This window comes from Melozone crissalis, unplaced genomic scaffold, assembly GCF_028551555.1.
Source record: "Melozone crissalis strain CALT ecotype California unplaced genomic scaffold, PUWL_Pcris_2 ptg000042l_1, whole genome shotgun sequence".
In the NCBI taxonomy this organism is placed as follows: domain Eukaryota; kingdom Metazoa; phylum Chordata; class Aves; order Passeriformes; family Passerellidae; genus Melozone; species Melozone crissalis.
In genome coordinates, this window is record NW_026535820.1 from 34,709,256 (window position 1) to 34,734,948 (window position 25,693).

The 25,693-nt window shown below is 40.8% G+C and overlaps 2 protein-coding genes across 2 annotated transcripts; one reads left to right on the forward strand and one right to left on the reverse strand.

The window, feature by feature from the left end:
• Positions 1-18,082: 18,082 nt before the first annotated feature.
• On the reverse strand, positions 18,083-24,351 carry NDUFS6 (NADH:ubiquinone oxidoreductase subunit S6). Its single transcript, XM_054285219.1, has 4 exons — positions 24,205-24,351; positions 23,198-23,251; positions 19,303-19,425; positions 18,083-18,229 (listed from the first exon to the last, which is right to left on the reverse strand). The coding sequence occupies exons 1-4, from the start codon at positions 24,349-24,351 to the stop codon at positions 18,164-18,166; spliced, it is 390 nt and encodes a 129-aa protein (XP_054141194.1). The 3' UTR covers positions 18,083-18,163.
• Positions 24,352-24,416: 65 nt separating this feature from the next.
• MRPL36 (mitochondrial ribosomal protein L36) lies at positions 24,417-25,289 on the forward strand. Its single transcript, XM_054285278.1, has 2 exons — positions 24,417-24,467; positions 24,605-25,289. The coding sequence occupies exon 2, from the start codon at positions 24,615-24,617 to the stop codon at positions 24,930-24,932; it is 318 nt and encodes a 105-aa protein (XP_054141253.1). The 5' UTR covers positions 24,417-24,467; positions 24,605-24,614; the 3' UTR covers positions 24,933-25,289.
• Positions 25,290-25,693: the final 404 nt, after the last annotated feature.

The window sequence follows — 25,693 nt, forward strand, 5'->3', positions numbered from 1 at the left end:
GAAAGACAATATCAATAATCAATATAGTGGCTCTGTGCTCCTCTCCTTTCAGGTGTCATTACACAGCCCTTGCCACTGACTTGAACAACACAAAGATTTCACATTAAGACTCACACAAAAGATCCTTCAGACTCTGTAATCACATATTGCCTCTCCAGGGCATTTTCTACAATGCAATACCATATTTTCATATCCATTACTCACATTCTCCATAATACTCTCAGCACTAACACTGCTGAAATTACTTGTGCAGGCTTTAAACAGGCTGGTTATACTGCACTAAGCAGGTGTTTTCCCAGAGTTTTCCATTGCTAGATCCTTCCTGAAATGCAGTGCAAGAGAATTCATTTATCACAAGTTAAGAGTCTGTTAATGCTTACCTTTTCTTTAGGAAAACAAATGAGATTAGAACAGATAAACTTAGCACTATTTATAATAGACTCCCTAGTTCTGTTCACCCTCTGTGTGTGCAGAATTACTAACTCTACATCTAGAAAAGCTTTTTCTATTAAACCCTAGTAAAAAGAGAGCATGGAATTTTTTTCTTAACATGACAGCTTTACACATTAACCTCTTTAATATTGTAGCCTCTCTCTTTAGAGTCTGAGTGCTTTGCCAAGCCAAGCTGCAGCAGGGGCCAGTGCAGTGCAGTGCCCACATGGCTGGGAGAGGCGTGGGGCACAAGATGAGCTTTTCCCCTTGCACACCTGATCACATGCTGAGGCAAGATCCTTCTTCCCCCAGCACACAGTACCCAGCACAAGGCTCCAACTCACCAGCTGCTGCATGGAGTCACAGATCCCCTTCAGTGACCCACATCTGCCTCCTGTGACCAAGATGCCAAGGAGAAATGGCAATGTAGTGCTACGCATAGCCAGTCTCCAGTGCTGTGGAAAGGACTAGGAGGTGGAGACTCCTGTGCTCTTATCCCCCTCTGTAAATCTGCACCTGCAAATATTGACAGAATTCTACCACAGAAAACATGCCCATAGCTAATCCATGATATACCATCCACCTTTGGTCCTTCCCCATTGCATCTGTCCTTTGTTTTAAAAGCAATTACTGTGTAAGGCAGCAGCTATTAAAACATCACTTTCTAAAATCCATGCAAAACAGTAATTTTGAAAATGTTCCTATGTAAATCTTTTGCACACCAGTTACAACAGTGTCACGTCAGCGAGTTGTTTAGAATTACTCTTAATTTCACTTTAACAGAGTAGCAATAGAACCAGACTTTCTGAACCAAGCTTTAAAACACTCAGAGGGAGAAAAACACTGACGGCAAAACTGAATACTTACTTTGTTAGTGGGAGAATTCAAATATTATGCCCTCATCCCAGCATAGTCTTTGTGAAGCCAAAGTGAAACGTGCAGCAGGAGAGTGTACAGTGATTCATAAGGTCCTGTAGGACCAAGGACAAAGTTTCACTGGCAGCTGGGTGTGAGGGAAGGAATGGCACATTGCTAGAGCTTGGATCACACCATTTCTACAGCAGGAAACACAGAAAAAGCAGAGAACATCTATTAGGGCTCAAGTGTGCTTTATGAAATACAGCTACAAGCAGTATTGATTTTATCTCCTTTCATCTATATATAGGAGAAATAGAACTTTACCTCTGCTTATAATTGCTTTAATAATTAAGAAACTAAAAGCTTAGCTGTGATCTCCCATATATAAGTAAGAAAACATGATGAAAATATAGGAAGGAAAAGGGAATGGAAAAATGTTGGCTGAGCAGCTCTCTTGGCTACTGCACAGAACATACCAGTACACGTGCCTTATCACATTATTATTATTGTGGTGGCTTGCCATGCCATCTAGCAGGGACTCGGGGAACTACCAGTTCTGGGGAAGAACTGAAAAGGCAACATAAAAACAAGACCAGGAAAAAAGTTGTGGAATATATATTTTTGAAGAGTAAATATAAGCATTTGCATTTTCCAATAAAATAGCTTCCGAATGAAGAGTAGTTTCTACAAAAAAGAACTTCTGCCTCTAATTCTTTAATACCTATTGAGCACTTCCACGAGTTCATTATACATTGTGTATGAAAATATTTTTCTTTCACAGTTAAACATCTCATGTTTGCTCATTTTTTCTAAGATTAACAATGAAAATCTGCAGCTAGCTCTCCATACATCATGTGTTTCATCTCTAGTGTGTTCATTTTCTTAATCCCTTCTCTGATTGTTGCTTCTGCTGCTTCTGTGAGTTGAACCCCACATGCTACTAGACCAATACTGAGACTAAACTGAAAGTGGTCTGAGAGCATCACTGATGACCCCATGCACCACACACCAACCTCTGTCTAATGTAGTTGTACTTTAATGAACACTGGCATGCAAAAATGACTTGTTAGACTTCTCTTTTTTTAAAGGGCTAATGTGCCTGCTTTTAGAGTTAAAAAAAAATTTCCATCCAAGAAATTACTAATCCCCACCAGATATGCCAAATCAAAACAGCACATTAGTGCAAACTTCATTAATTCAGGTTCCTGCTTGAAGGCTGTATTCTATACTGCATGAACAAAATCATATTTCTGTCCTCTTTTTAAGCATTTTATGAAACAGTAAGTTTGAATGAAATTTTATTTGCTCGTAGTGTAAACCTACAGCTTTCTACCACTTAGCCACACAGAAAAAGCCTTTCCAAACCTTTATATACACCAATACTATGTTTGCCCCAAGGAATTCTTAAAAGGACATGAGAATGTCTGTACTGCTGTCCCTCTAACTCTCACTGAGAGATCGAGCCTCTTAGAATTTCACAGGCATTGATAACTTTGACATTTCTCCTTCATTTTCCCTCCCTCTTCCTCAATTTCTACTGCATCTATCTTCCTTCTCTAGCATGAATGCCTCACACTCCAGCACCTTTTAACCCATAAGCCTTTTCTCCTCACTTTAGCAGTTTCCTTTTGCTTTCTCACTTGTAGCACATAGCAGATGCTACCAAAATGTGGTTTTCACCTCCCTTGCAAACAGATGCACTTTGACTCCATTCTCCTGATTGGAGCTGTCAGTATCACCACCACCACCACCACCACCACCACAGACAGTTCAGAGAAACAATTAGGACAGGTGAAGATCTACTGTTGACTTCATCATTGTACTTCCTCCAGGCCCCTCATCCAGCAGAATGGAGTGATGGGAAGACAGGGGCATAAGCTGTGGATACAAGACCAAACACATCAGTGCAGCTCCATCCAGCCCTGTTGCTGGCCATGCACCTATTTCTTGTTGGTCTCCCTGTAAACACAGGGGAATCAGTTCCTATGGTGTGCATCACATGTGGCATGTTGGTACCTGGCAGAGCCCATATTTGCAGTGACATCTCTCAACAGACCACCTAGAAATGCCAGGGTCTCTACCATCCTTACACTGGATCTGTGGTCTCCTGGTTGCCAGATGATCCCATTTGAAAATGTACACGTGGGAATTAGAGATAAGAACTTTGGTCATGGCAGCACTGTCCAAGAGACAGAGATGTATGACTTTTTCCCCTGGTACTGGAGGAACCCTGATAGACTTGATGAAGAAGTGGAATCCAGTTTTGCAGTCACCTTTGACCCTTTGAACACAAGGGAAATCTATAAATCCTACTACCCATCTGCCCCAGGATACTCATCTCCCACTGGGCTGTACCACCTTCACACTGTGCTACCTGCTCTCCTGCCATTACAAGTTACAGTGGCATTACAGACAATATCCTGGCTGGAAATTGGTGTCTCAGAATCTGAGTCTGCACCAACACCACCAGGACTACCTCTACTAGCTGCATTTTTCCACTGAAAAAATCAGTCATTTTCTTCTTAATCCTAAAGCACATTTGTAGAAACTGGCTTTGGTCTAGGGGTAAAACCTAGAATCATAAAGAATTTTCACTCTTTTCTTTCATGATGCAGTCCAACAGGTCAGTGTATGTCCTGGCTGATATTTCCTGGCAAAGCAACAATTCCTGTCATCACCTTGGATGACTGCAGTGTCAGGCATTGTCAGAAGGCCTTTGCTGGCATCGATATCCTCTTTATGTGCTTCAGGATTTTTAGCCTTTTTCCAATCCCTTTGTTTTCAGCTATCTTCCATAACAACCAGCTGATTGTCTTCTTCTGTAGCCCTGTCATGTCCTCTTCCACTCATCTTTCATCCAGGCCAAAGAGTCAATCTGTTTAGTTTTGCTTCCTGCTGAACTTCTGTACCAATGATCAGTGCTGCTGTGAGATGCCTTGGTACAGGGCTTTGCACAACTTTCAAGTTTATACAGGATCAAAACTGAACTGAACACAGTGGGGGGAAAAAAATCTGTTCAGTGCTACTAATTACAAAGATATGGCACCAGGAATTTGCTAAGCTGTGTGAGTGAAGCATCACTACATGCAGCCTAGCATCTCTCTCAGGCACCCACCATTTCCAGCTGTGAGAAACAAGTTGCTAGATCTTTGGTATGTCCCATCCAGGCAGTTCCTACGTTTTTATGTCTTAGTCCTTACTTTCCCCAGTTTCAGTACATATTTTTTTCAGAGGGGAATGGGGAGTAACAATAATTATTGTCAGTATTCCAGAGACAAGTGCATCCATTTTATACGGAGTCACAATGTTATTTCAGTTTTCCCTCCAAGTCCTTAATTAATCCTTTTCAGATTTTCCTACTAAACATCACTAAGCACATAATTAAATTTTTAACAGAATTATTTGCCAAGTTCTTCCTTGAATATGTTCTTCCTTTGTCTGCATTAATTTTTATTTACCAATATTGAATTCCTAAACCATTTTACAATTCTGTTAATATGTACTTCGAAATTCTTCTGTGAGTCTTATCCCTGCCCTCAATAATTTTGTATCACATTGTTTTTCACAATAGTTTTTACCTTCTTTTCTGGACGTTGCATGTGTACACTGAACGCAATTACAGAATCCTGATGTAGCTTGCCACAAAAGTTGATCTCTTAAAAACAGATCTTTTCCCTCATCCCCTAGACAGTTATTAGTATACTAGAAGACCACACAACAAATTCAGCAGTCCAGAGGCCTGCACAAGCAGTTGCAAGAGGACACAGCTGGGACATGGCCAACCCCAACTAACCAAAGGGGTATCCCACAGCAAATGTGGTCATGCTCCACATACAAAGTGGGTGGAATGAGGAGGAATGGGGGAGATTTGGAGCAATGATGTTCTGTTCTGTGTTTTCAAGTAACTGTGACATGTGAGAAGGCCTGGGGATTGCTGAACACCTGCCTGACTGTGGGAAATGGTGAATGAATGCCTTGTTTTCTTTCCTGGAGTGTGCAGCTTTTGCTTTCACTATTCAACTCTCTTTATCTTAACCCATGAGTTTCCTCACTTTTAGTCTTTTGATTCTCTCCCCCATCCTGTTGGAGTGTATGTCTGGCTCCCTACTGGTGGCCAAGCCTCTGACCCTTCAGCACTGAACAATAAACAACAAATGGAAAAAAATGTTTTCACCTTCTTTTTTCTGGCACTTTTCTGCATTCCTATGTCTCCTCCCAGACTTTTTCTTTGAGGAGGAGGAGGAGGTGGAGGAGGCTCTTTCTGAAAACTTTCCATTTCCAAACCCATCTTTGTGCTTTGGCAGTGGTTTCAGACTGTAACATCAATAAGTTGATCATAGTTTCTTAAATGGAGTAAAATTATCATCAGAAAATCCATGGAACCCTAGGAAACTCTTGTTTCCAAAGACATTTATCTATTAAGAGGTCTGGCTAGTAGTTTTTAAAAATACACTTGGTTGCATAGGAAAAGGATGCAATGCAGAGGGATTTTGACAGGCTTGAGAAGTAGGTCACCGAACCTAATGAGGTTAAACAAGGCCATGAGCAGTCTTGCACTCACGTGGCTGCAATCACCACTATCAGCACAGGCTGAGAGATGAATGGACTGCAAGTAGAGCCGAAGAGAAGGACGTAGGGATACTGGTGGATATAAAATTTTATATGAGCCAGCAACGTGCTCTTGCATCCCAAAATCACAACCATGTCCTGGGCTGCACAAAAAGAAGTGTGGCCAGAGGTCAAGGGAGGTGGTTCTCCCCTTTATCCCACTCTCATGAAAACCCATCTGAGGTACTGCATCTATTTCTGGAGTCCCAAGTACAGGGAGCCTGTTGGGGTGGGTCCAGAGAGGAGTCAGGAAAATGACCAGTGAGCTGAAACACCTGTCTGGTGAAGACAGGCTGAGAGAGACAGGCTGTCCAGCATGGAGAAGGATCTGGAGAGACCTTATTGTGGCCTTGCAATACTGTAAGGGGCTTTTAGGGAGCGAGGGAGGGAGGGAGGGAGGGAAGGAGGGAGGGAGATAGATAGATAGAGAGATTAGATAGATAGAAGATAGGTTGTTTTTACCAGAGCCCGTAGTGAAAGGTAAGGGCAAATGGTTTCAAATTTAAAGAGGGTAGGCTTAGAATAGATATAACTAAGAAATTTTTTATGATTACATTGGTTTGACACATTGGGCACATGTTGCCCGCAGAAGTTGTGAATTCCCCATACCTAGAAATGTTCAAGGCCAGGTTGAATGGGGCTGATCTAGTGGAAGACCTTCCTGAGCTTTGAGGGAGGATTGAAACTAGATGATCTTTAAAGATTCTTTTCCATCCAAGCCATCCTATGATTCCATGACTAGAATCACTAAAATAGCAAACAGATTAATAAGAGGGGACACATAATCAACCACATCAACTTGCATGCAAGTGACAATGTCAAGAGGCTGTTACTGAGAAGTGAAATACTCAAAAGCGCGATTCCACTGCTGCTCACAACCAGCTTTCCACACCTGCATGTTTTTACTCTGGAGTCTAAATAAGGCAAGATTAATGTGGAAAAAATTGTACATGACCATGCAATTCAGAATCCAAATGCAGACCCAGAAAAGACAGGAAGCACATGCAGATGATTGAAGGCTCTAGATTCTGAGTGTTTCAGAAGATTACAAAAGACATGTTTTTCTAATATAATTCTTAAATATATATATATTCTTAAAATTGATTTGCTTGTTTGAACTTTAAAAAGAACACCATTAAAGCTTGACAGTACTCTGTAGAACTGCAGCAGCAGAAGCCACTACCCCAAGTTCTACCACAGTGACATGTCAGCATTTTCAGCACAGAGGTAGCCACTGCAGCTGCAGCTTTGGCTGCTGTAGCAGCAGCTGTTACTCCCTTGGCAGTAGTACAACCTGGGTTCTTCAGATGTTCATTGGATTTTGACAGACTGGATATCCCTAAGAAGGGCAAATGAAAGGGGAATCTTACCACTTTACAGGAAGAAAAATTTCCAGGACAACTAAAAAGGCACTTCTACAATCAAAAACATTTCAACATGAAAAATATCCAAAGCTTTATTTCACATAAACAGTAGCAGCATATCATTTTCAGATGAATATTTAAAATTCATCTCTAAAATTTCAAGAAATAGCTATCTCAAAATACAGGTTATTAACCAATTCTTCTTGGTAAAGTTTATACAGAAGATTTATCAGGAGCTATCACAAGAAGGCAGTCAAGATACAAAAATGGAAAACACAATCTCCCAAAAATACAACTTTTCCCCATAAAATGTGTGCAGATTGAGGAAGTCACTATTGCAAGACACTACTCTTTGGTCTTAGCAAGTTTCAAGGAAGAATATAGAAACAAAAAAAGGACCTATAACTTTAAATAATAGTTAAATAAAAACCACTAGGTATAAGATAATGATCTTACTCTTTGGTTTTTAACATGGATTTAAGTCATGATTAAGAATGTCTTCTGCGATGAGGGGCACTGATCACCCCTACACAGCACCTAAGTAGTTTCACACTTTCTGCTACTGATTGGGGTTACTGCTATGGAAAGGACACAGGAAGGGAAATCTCTGAGGCTTCTGCTTCAGGTTCAGCTTTTGGTTTTTTGGGCTTTTTTGAGGCTGTGCAAAATGCTCAGGAAGATCAGGCTCCAGGCAGCCTGCCTGTTTCAGTAGTCTCAGCAGACAATGCAAAAGGAGAGTAGTTGGCATCCACAAGTGTCCAGTGCTGGAGAGGAATGATGGGTCTTTGAACAGTTATGATTTTTCACCCCCAACACTTAAATTCTTTAACAAACCTTATTCATTATGTAACCAAGATTAAGAACTACAGATCAGCCTTTCTGTATGTCATTATTTGTTATTGGGGGGATGTGGGGGGGTAAAAGTGCCTCGACAGTAACTGAGGTACTGCTGCCAAGAAAATTAAAGCACCTGTCAAATAGTTTTCCTGGAAATAGGAAAAGAATTCTCCCTAACTTTAAAATTCTACATCAGTACAGTGCCACAAACTGGTATTTTCATCTACTTATACCCATGGCCTGTTCAGAAGGTGCATGGATGTGCATGTGTGGAAGAAGTCATAACATTACATTCTGTCTTATTTCATTTAAATCAGGTAAACTCACATGGGGGCAGTTATAATGCAAGATTAGAACAAATACTGGTTTTGAGATGCTTTGAAGATAATAAAACTTTGGAAGCAGTTTTCAAGAAATATTTTACACCTGAGCAGACACGGCTATACTGCATGAAGTTCTCTGTAGGAGCTTTTGGTAGTGGTACACCAATTTAGAGAAATCTTCAGTAAACAATCTGTCCTGTGAAAGGATTTATCCAGGAAGTGATGGTAAGGATAGGTAATGAAAAATTTATATACAGCAAGAGCATAACCATGTCTAGAGAGTATCAGAAAGCCAGAAAGATAAGACACAAAGCAAGATTTGGTTAGCAATGAACATCAAGGGCAACAACAAGCAGTTCTACAGCTATACTGGAAAAAAACCAGAAAGTAAAAGAATGTTTTGACTCATCTGTAGATTCACAGTTAAGACTTTCTGTCCAAGCTTTTATTATTAAAAGGAACTAGTTAATACACCATCTCTTTTAAGTAGAAGGTTAGAAATGTACAGGTTCCAAGAAGACCAGATAGCTCTGGTCTTCTTGGAACCTGTACATTTCAAATGGCCTCTGGTTCTGGTTTGGTCAGGCTTTTAAATGTAAATGGGAGGCTTCCTTCAGTACTTGAGAGGATGGTTTGTGCCTTAAGGGAGAGGAGTACAAGAGGAGAGTAGCAGTCCTCTCTGCCTCTAGCAGCTGTCTTGCACCTCTCCCATTCACTGCTTAATAGATCACAAAACACTAATAAATAAGTTCCATTTCGTTTGGCCAATTATAAAACATAAACTGGAAAAGAGTTACTAAACAGATACTTACTATTGACACTTTATGTATGTGTTGCTTGGATTCACTAGATGCACGTCCTTTTGTCAGATTTATATTTAATCTGTTTTGTTCTGCTTATATCAGAATCTTACAGAGAGGGACTTTTAACAGTGATTTCTTTGATCACAGCCCAAGACACTACTACCCTTGAATTTGTCATTTTTTTCTACATCTGCACAAAACTACAGTATAGCTAAGAACAGATTTTTTGGGGGGAAAATTCTATCTAAATTAAGTGTTTATCTTCACTGTCCATTGTTTTCTCTTCTGATAATGAAATTTAAAAGATATATGGAGAATGAATGCAATTGTCCTTCTAGGAAGTTCTGAGGCATTTCATTTTTAAATAGAGTTCCCATGTTCTTCTATTTGTACATGAATTGAATGATTTCTAAAAATTCCTCTGTGAAACATATATAAATATTTTCCATATTACAAAAAATAATTCAGAAAAAAAATCAGACCAAAGCTTTCTGCCTCTGAATTTCCCTCTTTTCCCCAAATGTTCAGTAGCTCTCATCTTTGCTTCACTACATCTTTCCCATTAAGTCCTACTGCTTCTAATTCTCCTTTGTTTCTGCTTTTATGTCACTTACCAGTGGCTCATGTCAAAACTTAAGTGCTTTCAAAGTGTAGCAGATTATAATGAGGTACAGATTATCTGATTTAAAACACTTTTTCTTTGTTGCCATTGTAAATGCCCACATAAATATACAGAAGGTGAAAAGGAGCCATAGATGCACATATAAGATGTATATATCTGTACGTTTCTCATATACCCAGACACGCATACATGTTTTTCTTGGCATTTTGTATTCAAAAGTAATAAAGTTGGACAGAAAATATTTCACAGGTGACCTGCTGCCAAGAAGAATTTGAATTATTTTCGGTCGTTTTGAGTTATAGGGTCTCAAGATAAAAGAAAAGAACATTAAGAATAAGCCATTAAGTCACTTAACCAAACAGTCCTAAAGGAGTTTCCTGCTAAAGTGAACCACATTTCACTGTCCCTCTACCTGCTGTAATGAATGATACATGAAGCACTTCAGATGGTACCATGGGGTTCAGAGTGATGAGCTGACAGTGTGACTTTCCTTGGCTTCAGTGGCAAGCCATCAAAAAGAAGTATTAAATCATTGTGGGTTTCTTTTTTCCCCCCAAATTTTCCAACTGTTTAATACACCCATGCATATTTTTACTCAAATGACATGAGGCTCTGTTCACTTACCTTTCATAATGAAGGAAGTATTGCATCATGTTTGCTCTGTAACTAATTTAAGATTTTCCAACATGGAATGGTATCTATGTATTTGCAAAAAGACCTTAAAGATCTGTATAGTGAAATCCTTGTGTAATGAATACAACTCAGTGAGGACTGTACAGAAAGCAAAAAGTAGGGATGAAAAGGGGAAATAATCTAAGCGTATCTCTCACACAGACTAGTTTGGTTTCATTGCAGACACATCAGTTCTAACTTCTAAATTGTATTAAGTAGTTGTAAAAGGAAGGAAGAAAGGAATTCTTTTCTATACTTCTTTTAACCAAAGCACTGATGCCTGTGCCCATTATTTCAAAGTTTGCACCACCATCTCCTTGTATTACTGCAAGGGTGCTCTAACTGTAGGGAAGAAGCCATGTCCATCCTTCTGCTAACATTTTGACACCAACTAATCAACTCAGCAGAAATTCATGCCCTCAGAAGAAAACAAGCAGACAGAAAAAAGGCAGATGCTAGCTTAAGAGTCTATTTGCAAAGAAAAAAAAAAAGGACACAGAAAGAAAGTTACTATTGTTCTGAAGCTTTCACCACTTTTCAGTTAGTTAACAACTTTAGGTAAGAGCCTGCTTTAAGAGCAGATCAAAGTCATGAATAACTACATAAGGTATTGATGCATAAAATCATACCAGAAGAACTGAAACAAAATATTAAAACCAGAAAAAAATAGGGAATGAAGAAAATATACAAATTTATCACAACTTATAGAAGATAGAATATCAGGAAAAATTTATACTGTAATATGTAAGGCCCATAAATGTTGAGTGTTTTAGGAAAAGTACTATACTGTTGTGTATTTCTATTATTGAGTGAAATTAGGAATAGGCAGGTGGCAGATTACAAAAAGTTGTTCCAAATGAGGAAATTCTTCTCAAACAAGGATGTTTCTCATTAGACAAGGCCTGACACCAAGGAAAACTGTTTCCCAGAATTAGAAAGAAATACAAAACTGTGTGTGGTTATGCAAATATTTTCAGAGGAATGTAAAAGACAGAGATAGAACTGCTTACAAAGTGATTTGAACCACTCAGCTGAGCACACCCAAGCTCAATGACATCTCATACCCTCAAGTGGAAGGTCACACAGTAAGGAACAGAATGAGCATCCAGAACAAATCTGCAGCACACGAGACAGAGCAGACAACCAAGTCTGCGTAAGTTTCCAACACTACGCTATCCAAGAAGGTGAATGCATTCCCTTGAATAAAAAGGGGGTTCCCTCTCTGCTATTTTATTTCTGCCTGCAGCAGCAATGTTCTTAATGCTAAGTTATTATATTCACTGTTGCTAGCAATATTTTAATGAGTTGAAAAATTGCTGAGGGTCGAGTCACAAAATAAGTAAAAACTTGTTCTGCGCATCTTAGCAAAAGTAAGCCAAGGTTTATACACAGGACACAGTGTACAAAAAACTTCATGGAGGTAAATTAACAGATGCCAAACACTCTTTTAATGGAGCAGGAAACAGCCAGAATGAGCAGCAAGATGGTGCCATCAACAGCATCTTGAAATATTGTTGTATTAAATATATTTCTTGCAGTTTTCTGAATGCTCACCTGTGTTCCAAGAGGTAAGATCTATCAATGTAGGCAACAGGGAATGCTCTTCAACCAATTATTCTCAAAATTATCCAGTCCTGCAGGTCTAAAAGTCTATACTGGGAGTATATGCTTAATATCCTTTCCATTTACCATTGGAACAGAACATATTTCACCACTGTTTAATAAAAGTATCAGGTCTTTTCCAACCCATTGGACATAATTAGTTAAATATTTTCTCTCTTTTGAAAATGTCTGGGGTTTCTATCACTTTAATGCAACCACTATCAAAGATCATTGCTTGGGGTGTTTTAAGGCTTTTTTTTAGGGGGGGAAGAGGGGAGAGGAAGTGTTGGGAATTTATTTTTGGTTTTAATATGCTTTAAAAATCCTTTCAATTGTTCTTAGCATTAAAAAAGACTGATGTTTTACTGATAAGTACAAATTTTCCTAACATTGTCTCAGGATTGTCAAAAATGTCTGAATCTGATGTCTAATTTATGCTAATTGGCATAAAAATCAGACATTTCATGATTAAACAGTAAACATTTTATTCCATGGCTATTCTTGAGGAAGATGTTATTATCCAGCATGGGAATTGCTTCATCAAAGCCATGGAAAATGTGAGAAGCCACTGGAATCCAAAGTGGCATTCAAATGGGTAAGCAAAACTTAGAAAAGTACAAGTCTCTTCAATCCAGAATCTGGTATAAGCATCAAGAGCACCACAAAAGCAACACTGCCAAAAATAAAATTACATAAAAACTTTGGACTTCAGTTTGAATGGAAACAATCCTTACACATTTTCATCCCAAAAGGTAGTGCAGATTTCACATATGTTCTCTTAAATGAGAAAGTGAGAACAGATCTGAAGTCCTCTAATTGTCCATGTCCTGAAGCACTGACTTTTTTTTATTTTAGTTTGTTCGGCTTTGTTAGACACTGAGTAGATGATGACAATTCTTCATCATGATTAATATCAGGATTTGAAGTTTGGTCTTTTTCCACATTGCTACAAAGCCAAATATTATTTTGCAACAGCAAAGTTCAAGTCCCCATCACTCAGACCACTAGAATACTTTTTGTGGGAAAAAAAAGTTCAAGTCCTTCTTGAATCTTATTCAGAAAAAGGTCTGGAAAGCATTTTTAACAGCACCACTGTTGAATGGAACCACTATCTCTGGCCTGAGACATCCTTCATTTCAAAGACTGAGAATGGACCACTGCAAGGATATAATTACCTTTGGAACACAGTCCATAATGGTTTTCAGATTCTAGTCTTGTTTCAATTAATACGCATTTTAGAAAATACCAAGCTTAAAAAGAGAGTCCGAAATGCTTCAGAATTTACTGCAATGTTTGGTAAATCTCAAACTGTGAAGCCTCCTTTCCTCTGGTCTGAATCTGCTTGTCTATAGCTTCCAGCTACTAGAGCTCATCATTTTTAGCCAGACTAAAGATCCCATTATCAAGGTTTTATTCCTTGCATTTGTACTGGTAGACCCTGATCAAGTCATTCTCTTAACCTCATTTATAAGGAAATGCAAAGACAAAGCTTTTTAGATCTTTCACTACACAATACATTTTCTACTCTTTTAATTAGTACCATGGCTTTCTCTGAACACTCTCTAACTTAGCCATATTAATTAATGAACCACAGATTTCAAACTGGACTTGGTATTCAAGTAACAAATGCACTCATGTAAAATTCAAAAAGATGTTCCTGCTGAACACATCTCTATTTATCCCTCCCAAGTTCATTAAAGTTATTTAAGACATGGAATTGGGCTGGAAATTCACAGCATTTGATGAGCAACAAACTCCCCCAGTCAAACGCAGCAGTCAGTATTTCCTGCAACCTGAAGTTATTAGGGCTGCTACTCACACAGGATAAATTGCAAATCAGGCTGATACAATTATCACTTCAAAGAAATACATTTTTTACAATAAATATGGACTGCATTTCATTTTTGAAACACATTCAGCTTTGTGCTAGTCTTGGCTAAGCGGCAGTGAACAGAATCACTGCTGAATCCTCTCCCTTAACAATGCTTCAACCTTTCAATCCTCAGCAAACCATCAGTAGCTATTACATGGATTTTTAGGACACTCCTAAGAAGCTAAGTGCCATAGGACTGAGAAAGGATGCCATGAGGGGTCCAAGAAGAATGCATCCCTTCAGCAAGGAGTCTCATTTAACACTGACAGTTACATACCTAAGAATTATCTACCCTTTAACACATGTAGAATATGTGAAGTGTAACTGATTGATTACACAAGACTTTCCTTTCTGAATCAAAATATGGACTACTAACTCTAATCTTCAAAGAAATCAGAGGATATTACATTTACACTTTATCAACCACTTTTCCTAATTTCATCAAAAATACATCATGCTAACTTGACATGGTCTGGCTTTCCTATAACTCATGTTGATTGGCACTAATTATACAACACTTCTTTAATTCATTATTAATTAGGTCCCTTATTATTTTGCCCAGAAGTGATGTCAAACTGACAGACATGTAATTATCCAGGTCATGCCTTTTACCCTCTTTGAATGTTGGCACATTAGCCATTTTTGTGTTCTTCTTCCAGTACTTCAAATCTTATAAAAAAATCAGCATTAATGCTCTAGGAAGCTCATTGGACAGCCCTGTTGAAACTCATTATCTGAGCGTTCCAATTTAAAAATGGCTATATTTAGCTGCTACTTAAGAGCAACCCCTCGAGTGCCTATTACTGGAAATTACTGCATTGGCTTCCTATTATACAATTACATAATATAACACATAATATTAGATTTACATACATCTTTTTGTTTGCCAATCTTTTTACACCACTTTACAATTCCACCACATCCTTCTCATGTTAGACCAACACATCTGCTTGATTCTAAAGTAAATTCAGTGCTCCATATTTGCCTTAGTTATGCCGACTATCAGCCTTCTGTTCTCATTTTCCTTTAACCATTTACAATGTACATTACTTAACCATTTACAGCTCTCCTAGCTGTTCATCAAACATGGGGATAAGTTTTTCACCCATGTGGCCTCCTTTAGCACTGGCTCTAAGCCAACAAGTATTGCCTCTCAAAACAATGTGCACCACTAGCAGGGAACACACTAAAAAATGCCAACAATGTGGATATTACAGAAGCAAACATTTCTATTGCTATTACAGCATGCTGTATTTGGTCTGATACTTACAAGAGCATTAAATAAAAAGGGCAAGTACTAATGGCAGGTCAGAGGGTGAGAAATTTAGGGATATTATTTGCTGATTTGGAGAAGAGTTTTACAAGAGCAACTTCCAGAGCACAAGCAGAAGCCATGCAAATGAAAAATTTTAGAAAAAGTGCTTTTACATATTGTGCCATAGTCATAATAATGATTTGTGCTCTTGTAAACAGAACATGCCTTGTTAACACATTTTAGTTAATTTTTAATTAGAGGACAGAGAGCTACCAAGTAATGTGGGGAAAAATATGGATGGTCCTTATTTATTTTGGGAGTTTCAATACATAGTGACTTTCACTTTAATAAATGCAGCAATAAAGGGGGAAAAAGCCTATCTGGTTTTACTAGGAAAACAAGACGAAGTTGAGACCATTATCATGTGTTGGTACTTTCCATTCCCCTAGTGACAGAGTATAAACTATGGTTTGTACTCCATCAATCAGAGACTGTAGTTCCAGCCTGGGATAAATTATTTATGAGGAACAAAACAGTGACTGACAGAATTTAAATCTGAAAGTTTTATTCCATATAGCTTTCATGTCTGAATTTGTGGCCTAAGAACTGCAAAGCTGCTTTGATACTTACCTGGTTTAGTCCACCCTTACTTTGATATGATGCATTCTGGTCTATCCTCACAGGTCCATTTCCACATGCATCTGCTTGGTGCAACCAGTAAAGTTTAGTTCTTGCTTTCCCCCTCTTCTTTTTCCTGCAAATCAAGGCTGGCCTTTCCACAGGTATGTGGATGGCATAGTTCAAAGTGCAAGACTTCATATAAACAATCATTCCCACGTAGATACATGAACCTAGCACACAGGAACTGATACGAAGCAAAGTCTGAAGTCTTCCTATGGAGATCACTGCAGCAAAGCAGAGGCCATCATTTCACGGGTGTCAACAGCTTCACACAGCACAAGTACTTCAGGGAGAACATCCAAGAACAGCATTCCATAGTTCAGACCAGTGGGATGGGATTTGTCTGGGTCCTCAGCAGATGCCGTGCCAATTTAAACATTGTTAATTTATTATGAGCAGCAGTGATCCAAGCAGATATATTATTCATTAGAACATCAAAGGTCCAAGGAAAAGGACTGTATACAATTATTTGTTTCAGGTCTCTTTGAAGAGATGATTGCACCATGAGAGTTCTCTGCCAGCCAAAATACCCTACAAACTGGTAGAGAGCCAGAGCAAAATGCAACCAGATTTATGCTTCAAGAGAGACACTGACAGTTCAAGCATAAGATTTATCAGAAGACTGTTCATAACATCCCATTTATGCTGTTGACAGATCATTTGCATAAGATTGCAAATTACTGGGTTTCATGGAAGGATCTGTTGCCATCTTTGTACGTGCTCAGGTGCTACTCTAAACACAACATATGTTAACTTGGCCATTGCACTAACTTTACAAAATGACAGCCTTTGTAACAGAGCCCGGCCTTATAGAAAGGTCATGCTCAGCAACCTACACTGCACAAGAATGTATAACTCTAATTAGTGCTTCCTAAATCTAGGTTATTACAAAGAATAAATTGACGGCCAGACGATCACTGAAACCAGCAGCAATGGAAAGGAGAAAAAGTGAGGGGAAATTAAGGGGAAAGAGACAGAAAGAGATAAAGCTTTTCTAGGTGGAGTGAATGAAAAAAGAGGAGGGGTGTCCATGCAATTACATGCAATACAGCCTCTATACAAATGACTTCTACAGACAGAACCATTCAGACCTTTCTTTAAGCCTGAGTTGGTCCATCTTCATCTATATATTGACACAAGCAAGTTAAGCAGCTTTAGGCCCACGTGATTTGGTTCAACTTGATACAACCACATCAATCTAACTATGTAAACTGCAGGTTTAGAATCCTACCCTGTTAAACTTTAGACAAGCAGCAAGTACTCACTAGGACCATGCCCCACCACCAGCATTTAAACAAAAAGTCATTTACTGACAACAGATTAAAATGCTTTGTGGAGCAAAGACCAACCCAAACTCAGACCCTTCTGCTCCATACAGAGGCCCTGTTTGAAAGCCATGCTCACATGATGGAATGCTACCTCAGTGAAATTAAGCAAGTGGGTAGATATGTCCCACAACCAGCCTCACACAGCCTAGGCAGATGCTCTCAGTGTCAAATGACCTGCATTAAAGAAGCAGAAGCTACCATCGGTAATGGAGCAATGCCTGCTTCGAGTCTGACAAGACCCAGTTCCTACAGAGGCTTTGGGTGTGAATCTCAATCAGAACAGATACACTCTTGCCCCTTCAAATGAAGGGCAAATGGTTATGTCCTCACCTTTCACATGTGCCAGCTTGAGTAGTTCTCCAGCTCACACTGATCACCATTCCAGGCACTGGTGGCTTCTTTTAAACAGGTCACAAGAGCAGCTACTTAATTCAGGGCTGACAATCTTGCTTCCAGGAGTGAGCGCTGTAATGCTGAGTATCATAATATCTTTGCATTTCCATTTGTGAATCTAGCTATAGATACTGGACCGTGAACCAATTAGGAGCATCACACAGTGACAAAAGACAAACACCTAGGATAATTAATCACCTAGTAAACAATTACAGCTCACTCAGTGTTGAAAAGAATACGTATCTACCCAGTACAAACCAAACTTATCTACAGCCAAACACCAATTCTAAGCTGCAAGAAGCCTGCCAGACATGAAAACTAAATTCAGTACAAAGCAGATATTGTAATATCATTCAGCTCTCAAATACCTGACAAGCTGGGTTTCAAAAATGTACAGACTGGACTTTCCATAGTTAAGATAAACACAAATCTTGGCTTTCTAAATATATTGTTTATTTATAGTTGAATGTTAACATCGGAACAGAAATCTGCAAGCACACAGGGATGATCATTCAGTGATGCTTCTGTTTAAACTGAAGTCCACAGTATCCACATGTTCCGGTCTTTGTCTCTTTGTCCTGCAAAAATATAAAAATACAACAGCTGCAGTTTCACTTTATAAAATTACAATTTTTCTCTTATTTATTTGTGCCATCTTAAAGCCAATTAATATTGCCAAAGTACAGATTTTAGTCTTTTTTGAAACACTGGAAGCAAATATTCTTCAAGGGTATGGTACATGTCAGACGCATCAACATAAAAAGATCAGGAGCGTGCTATAGAAGTTAAGGCTGAAGTGTTTCCTAAGTGTTACAAATCAGAACCTCCAAACATTTGACTTTGGATAAAGTAAAATGAATTATTACAAAATTATTACTTTGTTCAAAATAGAAATGCTTATGATTCCAATTAGGAGTCATAACAACACTGACACTTAAGGACACCAGCCCTTCCCCACCATTCTTCCGGGCATTAGGAAAAAGTTTAGGTGAGCAAAGATTTTAAAACATCTGCAATCAGGCTCTACCTGAGAACAGGACCTAAGCAACAGCTCATCAACTAAGGTCATAGGACAGTAGCCTCAATATTTTTACTCTCTAGAACAAGAATACACTGGAAATTATCACTGCTGTCAACAGGAGGATAAGACAACATTTATTCTTCATTCTCTGGCCATGACTGAAATATTTAGTCTTCGGAACTACCAAGATTCCCAAAGACTGAAAGAGGATTTGGTTTGTTTGGTTTTCTTCCTTCTTTTTCCCTTGAACTTGCAAGATTGAAAATAAACTATATTCCTGAAAATACTGCAAATGTATGGTCAAACTACATGGTGGCATTTAAATAATTAGAGTTCCAAAATGCAGCAAGGATGTTAATTTTTACTCTCAGTGGTTGCTCTTACTACTTCACCTGATTTCATTTAAAAAATGTACTGTCCTACTAAACAAACCAAAATTTCAAAAAGGAATCTCTATAACTTCAAATGGAAGCCCTCTAATTCTTCTGACTTATATCAGGAACCAAATAAAATGAGCACCTCAGGTGGTTACTCATTTTATTTTGTTAAACTAGCATTCCAAAAACCAGATAACCTTACAAAAAAAGAATGCACAGGCAAAACATGCTATATGCAGAATAATGACATTACCAAGTTGATGTATACTTTGGGATGTCCCAAAGCTCCACCACCACCATCGCAGGAGATCACTCTGCTTTCAACTTGACTCACAGGCTGCTCTGCTATCAAATCAATTGCAAAATTCTTGTTCACCTGTAAGGAAAAGAGGGAAACTTTCAGATACCATCCCCACTCAAACAGAAAGCAACTGCTATCTGCTGCCTCCTCAGGCAGTTCCACTAGAACCTTTTTGAAAAATTCCTGTTTAGGGTTCCTCCCAACTCCTCCACCATCTCTAAGGCTCTGCTTTAAGCCACATCAAGGAACTATACACTAAACTCTGCAAAAGTAATCTCTTTCCCCTGATATATAGGCCACATCAGTGCTCAGGTTTCAATAGATTCAGCAGAGAGGTGAGCAGGAACAAGCAGACAAGAACAGAACATATTTAGCCGATACTATATTCTGCTTTAGTGACTACATGATAAAATTGCAGAAGAATCTCTGCTGATAAACTCAAAAATAATAGTGAGACAAGTAAGGTCAGGCATGAGATAAAACAACTGCTGGTAATTTAGAGTCGCTAGCCATGTACCTTATTCTATCACTGCAGAGGAATCTCATTAAAACATGAATGTGGTGCATAACAACAGTCAGAAAGACAAATTGTTTAGCATCAGAAAAAGGAAAAACCTCTAAATGACACTACTCCACTCTGTAAATCCATCATACACACTTCCTGAATATCCACATCACTGACAAGTAGGGCTTCTTCCTAGAGCACACCTGCATGGCCTGGAAAACATAACCGTGTCTGGGCAGGCTGATGACACAGCAGCTTGTCCCTCAGCAGGACCTACAGCAATCCAACCCTCTCCAAGTGTGCACTGATGAGACAACCACTGCTACAATTCAGGGAAAGGTATTTCAGGAGGGACACCTTTTTCAAAGGCATATATATTTATGAATATCAAATAATATGCACAAAGGAGGCAGTATCTACTGCTCTGTGTGTAAACATGCCTGCACTGGAATAAAGATGAGATTCTTGGGAAGAAGACAGCTATGTGTCCATTACATAAATCCCTAGGAACTACAATGGTGTTTTTATATAATCCTAGTATGTAACAATTTAGCATCTTCCAGCCAAGCCTCACATTAAGTCTCTGCATTTTTTGGTACAGTAATGGAAAAGTCAGTTTTGCCAACTAAGAACTTGTCCTTGCCAAAAGAAGATGTTAGCTAAAAACAGTTAACAAAAAAATTAGGTAAAATGAAAATGGTAACATCAAGAATCCCACTGTCTGAGGCTGCGTCTTCAAGTCATGTAATTTTCACCAAACAGCAAGAACTTTTACTGCTGTTCTTAATAACACTCAAAATTGTGCATCCTTCATTTTGTGCTAAAGGAAGAGGGAGATAAAGGCATTATACACCTTTGCTTCAAGATCAGAAGCAAGAACTCCACTCATCCCAGCACTTCTTAACCACAAAAGGTACTTGTGGGGAAAGAGAGAAGCAAAGACCTCTCATCTACCCTATAGCTAAGACTTGTCTGTGGTTCAGCCTACTAAACAAGACAGTCTGGGAATTCACCAGGAAAACACTCCACAAATAAGGCAAAGTGGTTGCAGTTACAACATAACCCTTTGACTAAAGCACAGCAGCACCCAGCAGGAAGAGGCTGATTCCCTCAGCACACCCAGATGTGCCTTGCCCCAAGCATAAATCAACAGGCTATTTTTTTCCTGACAGAGTGGCAATTTGGCAATTTTGTTGCTGCTTCTTCCCATCTATCCACCTGTGCCAGTCCATGGTCTGGGAAACCAAAGAGATAAAACCAAACTTGGATTTGATCTCGCTCCAAAGATGTAGAAGGAAGGCCGGAGAAATTAGTTAAAACAGACGAGCACTGAGGTGAGTCCTCCTCACACCTTCAGCTGCTGCACCAGCCCAATAGAAAGGGCAGAGCTGAAGTGGGAATGGCAGTGTTGAAATAGGTCCTGCTCTACCTTAGGGATTACAGAAGGGCAGGATGACCTGGTTGGACTGTGGCAGATGCAGTTTAGCAGTTGCCATGATCACTTTTTGTTATCATCTTATTGCAGGGGTTCCATAATGTTGTCTCCCATCACAAAAGTTTCATGTCTTCTCAATGTTTTCTCACACGCAGCTCCTCAGAGCAGTGACTCCTTCTTCTTCACAAAGCAGCCAACTGACTCCAGCTCCCTTCTCACCCAGCCACCCCACTCTTTTATAGCATCTTCTTCTCATTGGTTACAGCTGTAGCTGTTAGAGTTGCTCATGAGAAACACCAAGAAGGTATGAAACTTTTGTGATAAGGAGACAACAGTATGGGTCCCCTGTAGTAAGATGACAACATGGGATAATGGCAAAGCCAAAGCCCCTAGATAGAAATCCTCTTAATAGGCACAGACCATTTAAAGTATTTAATGAGTAAGTTTTGTCCCAATTTCACCATTAAAGCTTAGCATTAAATCTCACTTCGCAGACACAGAGCTTGGCTTTTGCTGGAGAAGGAAGAACTGGGCTGAACTGAAAACCCGGGATGCTCCATACCACATATAGCCTGAAATTACCTGATGGCAAAGGCACGTTAGAGGGACCGCTGCCCCATGGAGAATCAGGCTTAAGGAGCATTTCCTACAAAGTTACACAAGTAGCAGAGACACTGGCAGTACACTTGGGAGAGACTTACTTTGCCAACTATCCTCCCTGAAGTAAGCTAATTCAGCATTTTAAGTGACATTTTCATTTAATTATTTCGCATGTAGAATCCCCACTTTTGACACACGGCATGAGTAAATTGTGTCTATCACATAGTGAGGTAAACTCAATATGAAAACTCAGAAATTAGTGTAATTAGTTTAGGTTAATTTAGGAAAAGAATAATTATGCGAAATTACTTTAAAAATCTACCACATCTTACATTTAATGTCTCTGCTGAACATAAAAATTTATAGCATTAACACTAGGGCACTATTTAAAAGCTCAGGCATTGAGCAATACATTTTAGCTGAAATAATTCTATTTCTATCCCAAAGGCAAGCAGATCCCTCCTGGAGCTGCGCTGCTTGATCATTATAGAAAACTCAATGCTAAAGAACTTTTCATACAGTGGGTATGTGAAATTTTAAGCAGCAGCAACAGGGCCATTTTTACAGCACTGCACTTGGATGATGCTGGTATTACTACACTTTGCACTTCAGGCTTCATTATTTCAGAATAGTCTGTGTTTTACTTTTATTCTTTTATTTGTTTCATCGCTCTTTCAGTAAATGCTTCTCAGGCTCATTAAAAACGTAAGTTGGGTAAAGATCAGAATTTTAACTACACAGAAGCAAACTGAGCTTCAAAACAGATGTAAACAGATATATAAACAGATGAACAATTCAGCAGAGTATTTAATGATGTGATTTTTTGAATATAAATGTGCTAAAAACATACAACTTCTTAAAACACATGCTTAAAACAAAAACTGTTTCAAATTTAAGATGTTCAAATGCCTACAACTCTAACACCCTAAATGCAAGCACTTAGCAAATGTAGAGCAAGTCTTGAGTTTTTCAAGTTTACCAAAAGCAGGGAGGTAAAGTAGAAGCAACCATAAGTTGCCTTAAAAAAATTTTTCATCATAGTGAAAGAAAACTCCACTGAAACACCAAATCCAAACCAATTTGGTTTTGGTAGGGTTTGTTTGGGGGCTTTTTTGGTTTTGTTGTTGTTTTTTTTTTGCTCATTGGTTGGTTGGCTTTGGTTGTGGAGCTTGGATTTAGTCGGTTTCTTGTTTGTTGGGGTTTTTGGGGCTTTTTAATGACAATGAGGTTGAGGACATCACTATCAGGTAAAGAAAAAAAACCCATAAACTACCCCCTTTCCCATGAAAAATAGTAGAATGAGTTACCTCCTTTTGTCGTCCAACAAATCTAACTCTTCTATAATCCTTCTCATCATATACCTAGAGTGTAAAATAAACTTGATCTTATTTACAGAGCAACATCTATAAACATAGAACACAAAGACTTAGAAAATAAATATACTGAAATAAAGAGAATAAACTGAATTGCACATTGGAAAGTACAACAGACAAGGAAACTGGTGGTGTTGGGGCTGGCATGAAAGCCAGTAAACAGAAGCGCCTGATCACAGAGATGAACACAAATGCATTCTTTATAAAGCTGCTCCTGGATCACACCCAGGTGGTGAACTAAACTGGGAAAATCAGGTTTCGTATGTATTTCTGTTCCGGTAAGTAACCACAGTGCCAGCTTTCCCAAGTTAGCTCCACCTGCCATCCTCCCTCGCACCTCAAGGCACCACACCAGCCTGAGCTTCTCCATTGGAAAAGAGATAACGTGGAGTTACCAGGCACTGACACAAGGGTGCCTCCCCATCTGCCAACCCTTCGGCCGGGTCACAGGTCGCATTCGGACCGGAACGCTCGGTAATGGCCAATGACCATTGGTTGATCCTGATCAAGGGGGGTTTTTTGTTTTTGTTTTCTTTCCGAAACAGCGCGCACCTCCTGTATACGGATCACCCAGGAGCATGAATTCCCACTGTGTGCGCTGAACGGAGAATCACAGAATAAATTAGGTTGGAAAAGCCGTCTGGTATCATTAAACCCAACCAGGACCGAACGCCACCACGTCAAGCAGACCGCGGCACTAAGCGCCACATCCAGCCATTTCCTGAACACCTCCAGGGACGGACGCGCCACCGCCTCCCGGGGCGGCCGATTCCAGTACCTAACCACTGTTTACGGCAAGAAATCCCTCCCGATGTCCACCCTAAGCCTCCCCGTTACGTTACATCACATTACACCAGCGCGCTGCCCGCGGCCCGGCGGGACGCGCCCGCCGCCCTCCCGGCGCAGCGGAGGAGCGGCAGCACCGGGCCCCGCGCGCTCACCTGCCCCGTGTGCGTCACCAGCTCGCCGGTGTCGGAGGCCTGCACACCGTAGGGCCGGGCGGCAGTGGCGGCAGCCAGCCCCGGGCGGGCCAGCAGCGGGCGGCTCCGCGGCAGCAGCCAGCGGAAGGTCGCGGCGGGCGCCGCCATCTTCGCGCCGCCCACGTGACTCCTGGCCAGGCCTGGCCCCGCCCCGGTTCCTGCGCGCGCTTCCGGCGGCGGGAGGGACGCGTGGCGGCGGGCGGGGAGCGGCGCTTTCCGTGGGGGTGAGCGGGCAGCGGTGTCCTCAGCGGGGCGGGTGTCCTCGTCGGTGGGAGCGGCGAGTGGTGTGGAGCCAGCGGCGGGAGAGGAGGAGGGGAGTGGGAGCGGTCCGTGTGTCCTGACCGGCGCGCTGTCCCCGCAGGGTGCCGAGCATGCTGTCCCTCCTGGTCAGGGCCGCCGCCACGGCCGCCCCGGTGCGCTCGCTGTGCCGCTCGTCCCTGTGCTCGCTGGCCCCGTGGGGACGCGCGGCGGGGCTGCCCGCGGCCTGTCCGAGCTGGGCCCCGCCGCCGTGGCGGGCGCCCCGCGGGCTGCTGGCCGTGCCGCCGCCGCCCGGGCCGCCGCCGCCCGCCGGGCTGAAGACGAAGACGGCGCTGAGGAGGCGCTGCAAGGACTGCTACATCGTGCGGCGGCGCGGGCGGCTCTACGTGTGCTGCAAGAGCAACCCCCGGCACAAGCAGCGCAAGGGGTAGCGCCGGCCGGAGCCCGCAGCGCGCAGAGCTGGCGCCGGGCCCGGAGCCCCCGCGGTCACCGGGAGCTGGCAGCTGGGGACACGAGTCCCAGAATCGTGACAGTGTGTCATCTATGGAACACCGAGAGCGAGGTGCGGTCTTGACGGCCCTTGCCGGAATTTCAGGCCTTGGATGCGGAGAACTGAAGTGGGAAACAACAGGCTTCAGGATCTCGTGTCGTCGTCTTAATCGTGAAGCCTTAAAATCACCGCGCTGTTAAATTAGGAAGGGTGATGCTGGATCACTGGACTCTGAGGTGCACTTGGGTTTAATTAAGCAAAATGAAAATAAACTCCATTGATTTTCATTACTACAACACATTGCGCTCTTTTTCTTTAACACCTTTCTCCCTCCTCCCCCCGCAAGATGTTGATAACAGAACCGATAGTTTCAAACTCAGGTGGGCAATTTCAGATTTTCAGATTCTATCTAACTTGCCTTAAGATTCTGCCAAGCTTTAGGCTCACTCTCATAGATTGGTGAGGCATAAGAATATTTTTCTTTCCTTATGTCCCTTGAAAGAACTGTCTCCTAACAGGAGAGAATGACTGAGAGCAGTAATGCCTCGGAGGTCATGCAAACCAGTGGATTGGTATCCACGAATTAATTACAGCCAAAATTTCTTCAGTCACCAGTGGTATTCCTTACATTTCTCAACATGACTCTGCTTGAGGCAGGAGTGTTAGATCGTCCTCCGAACTGCAAGTTCTTAGCAAATAGTG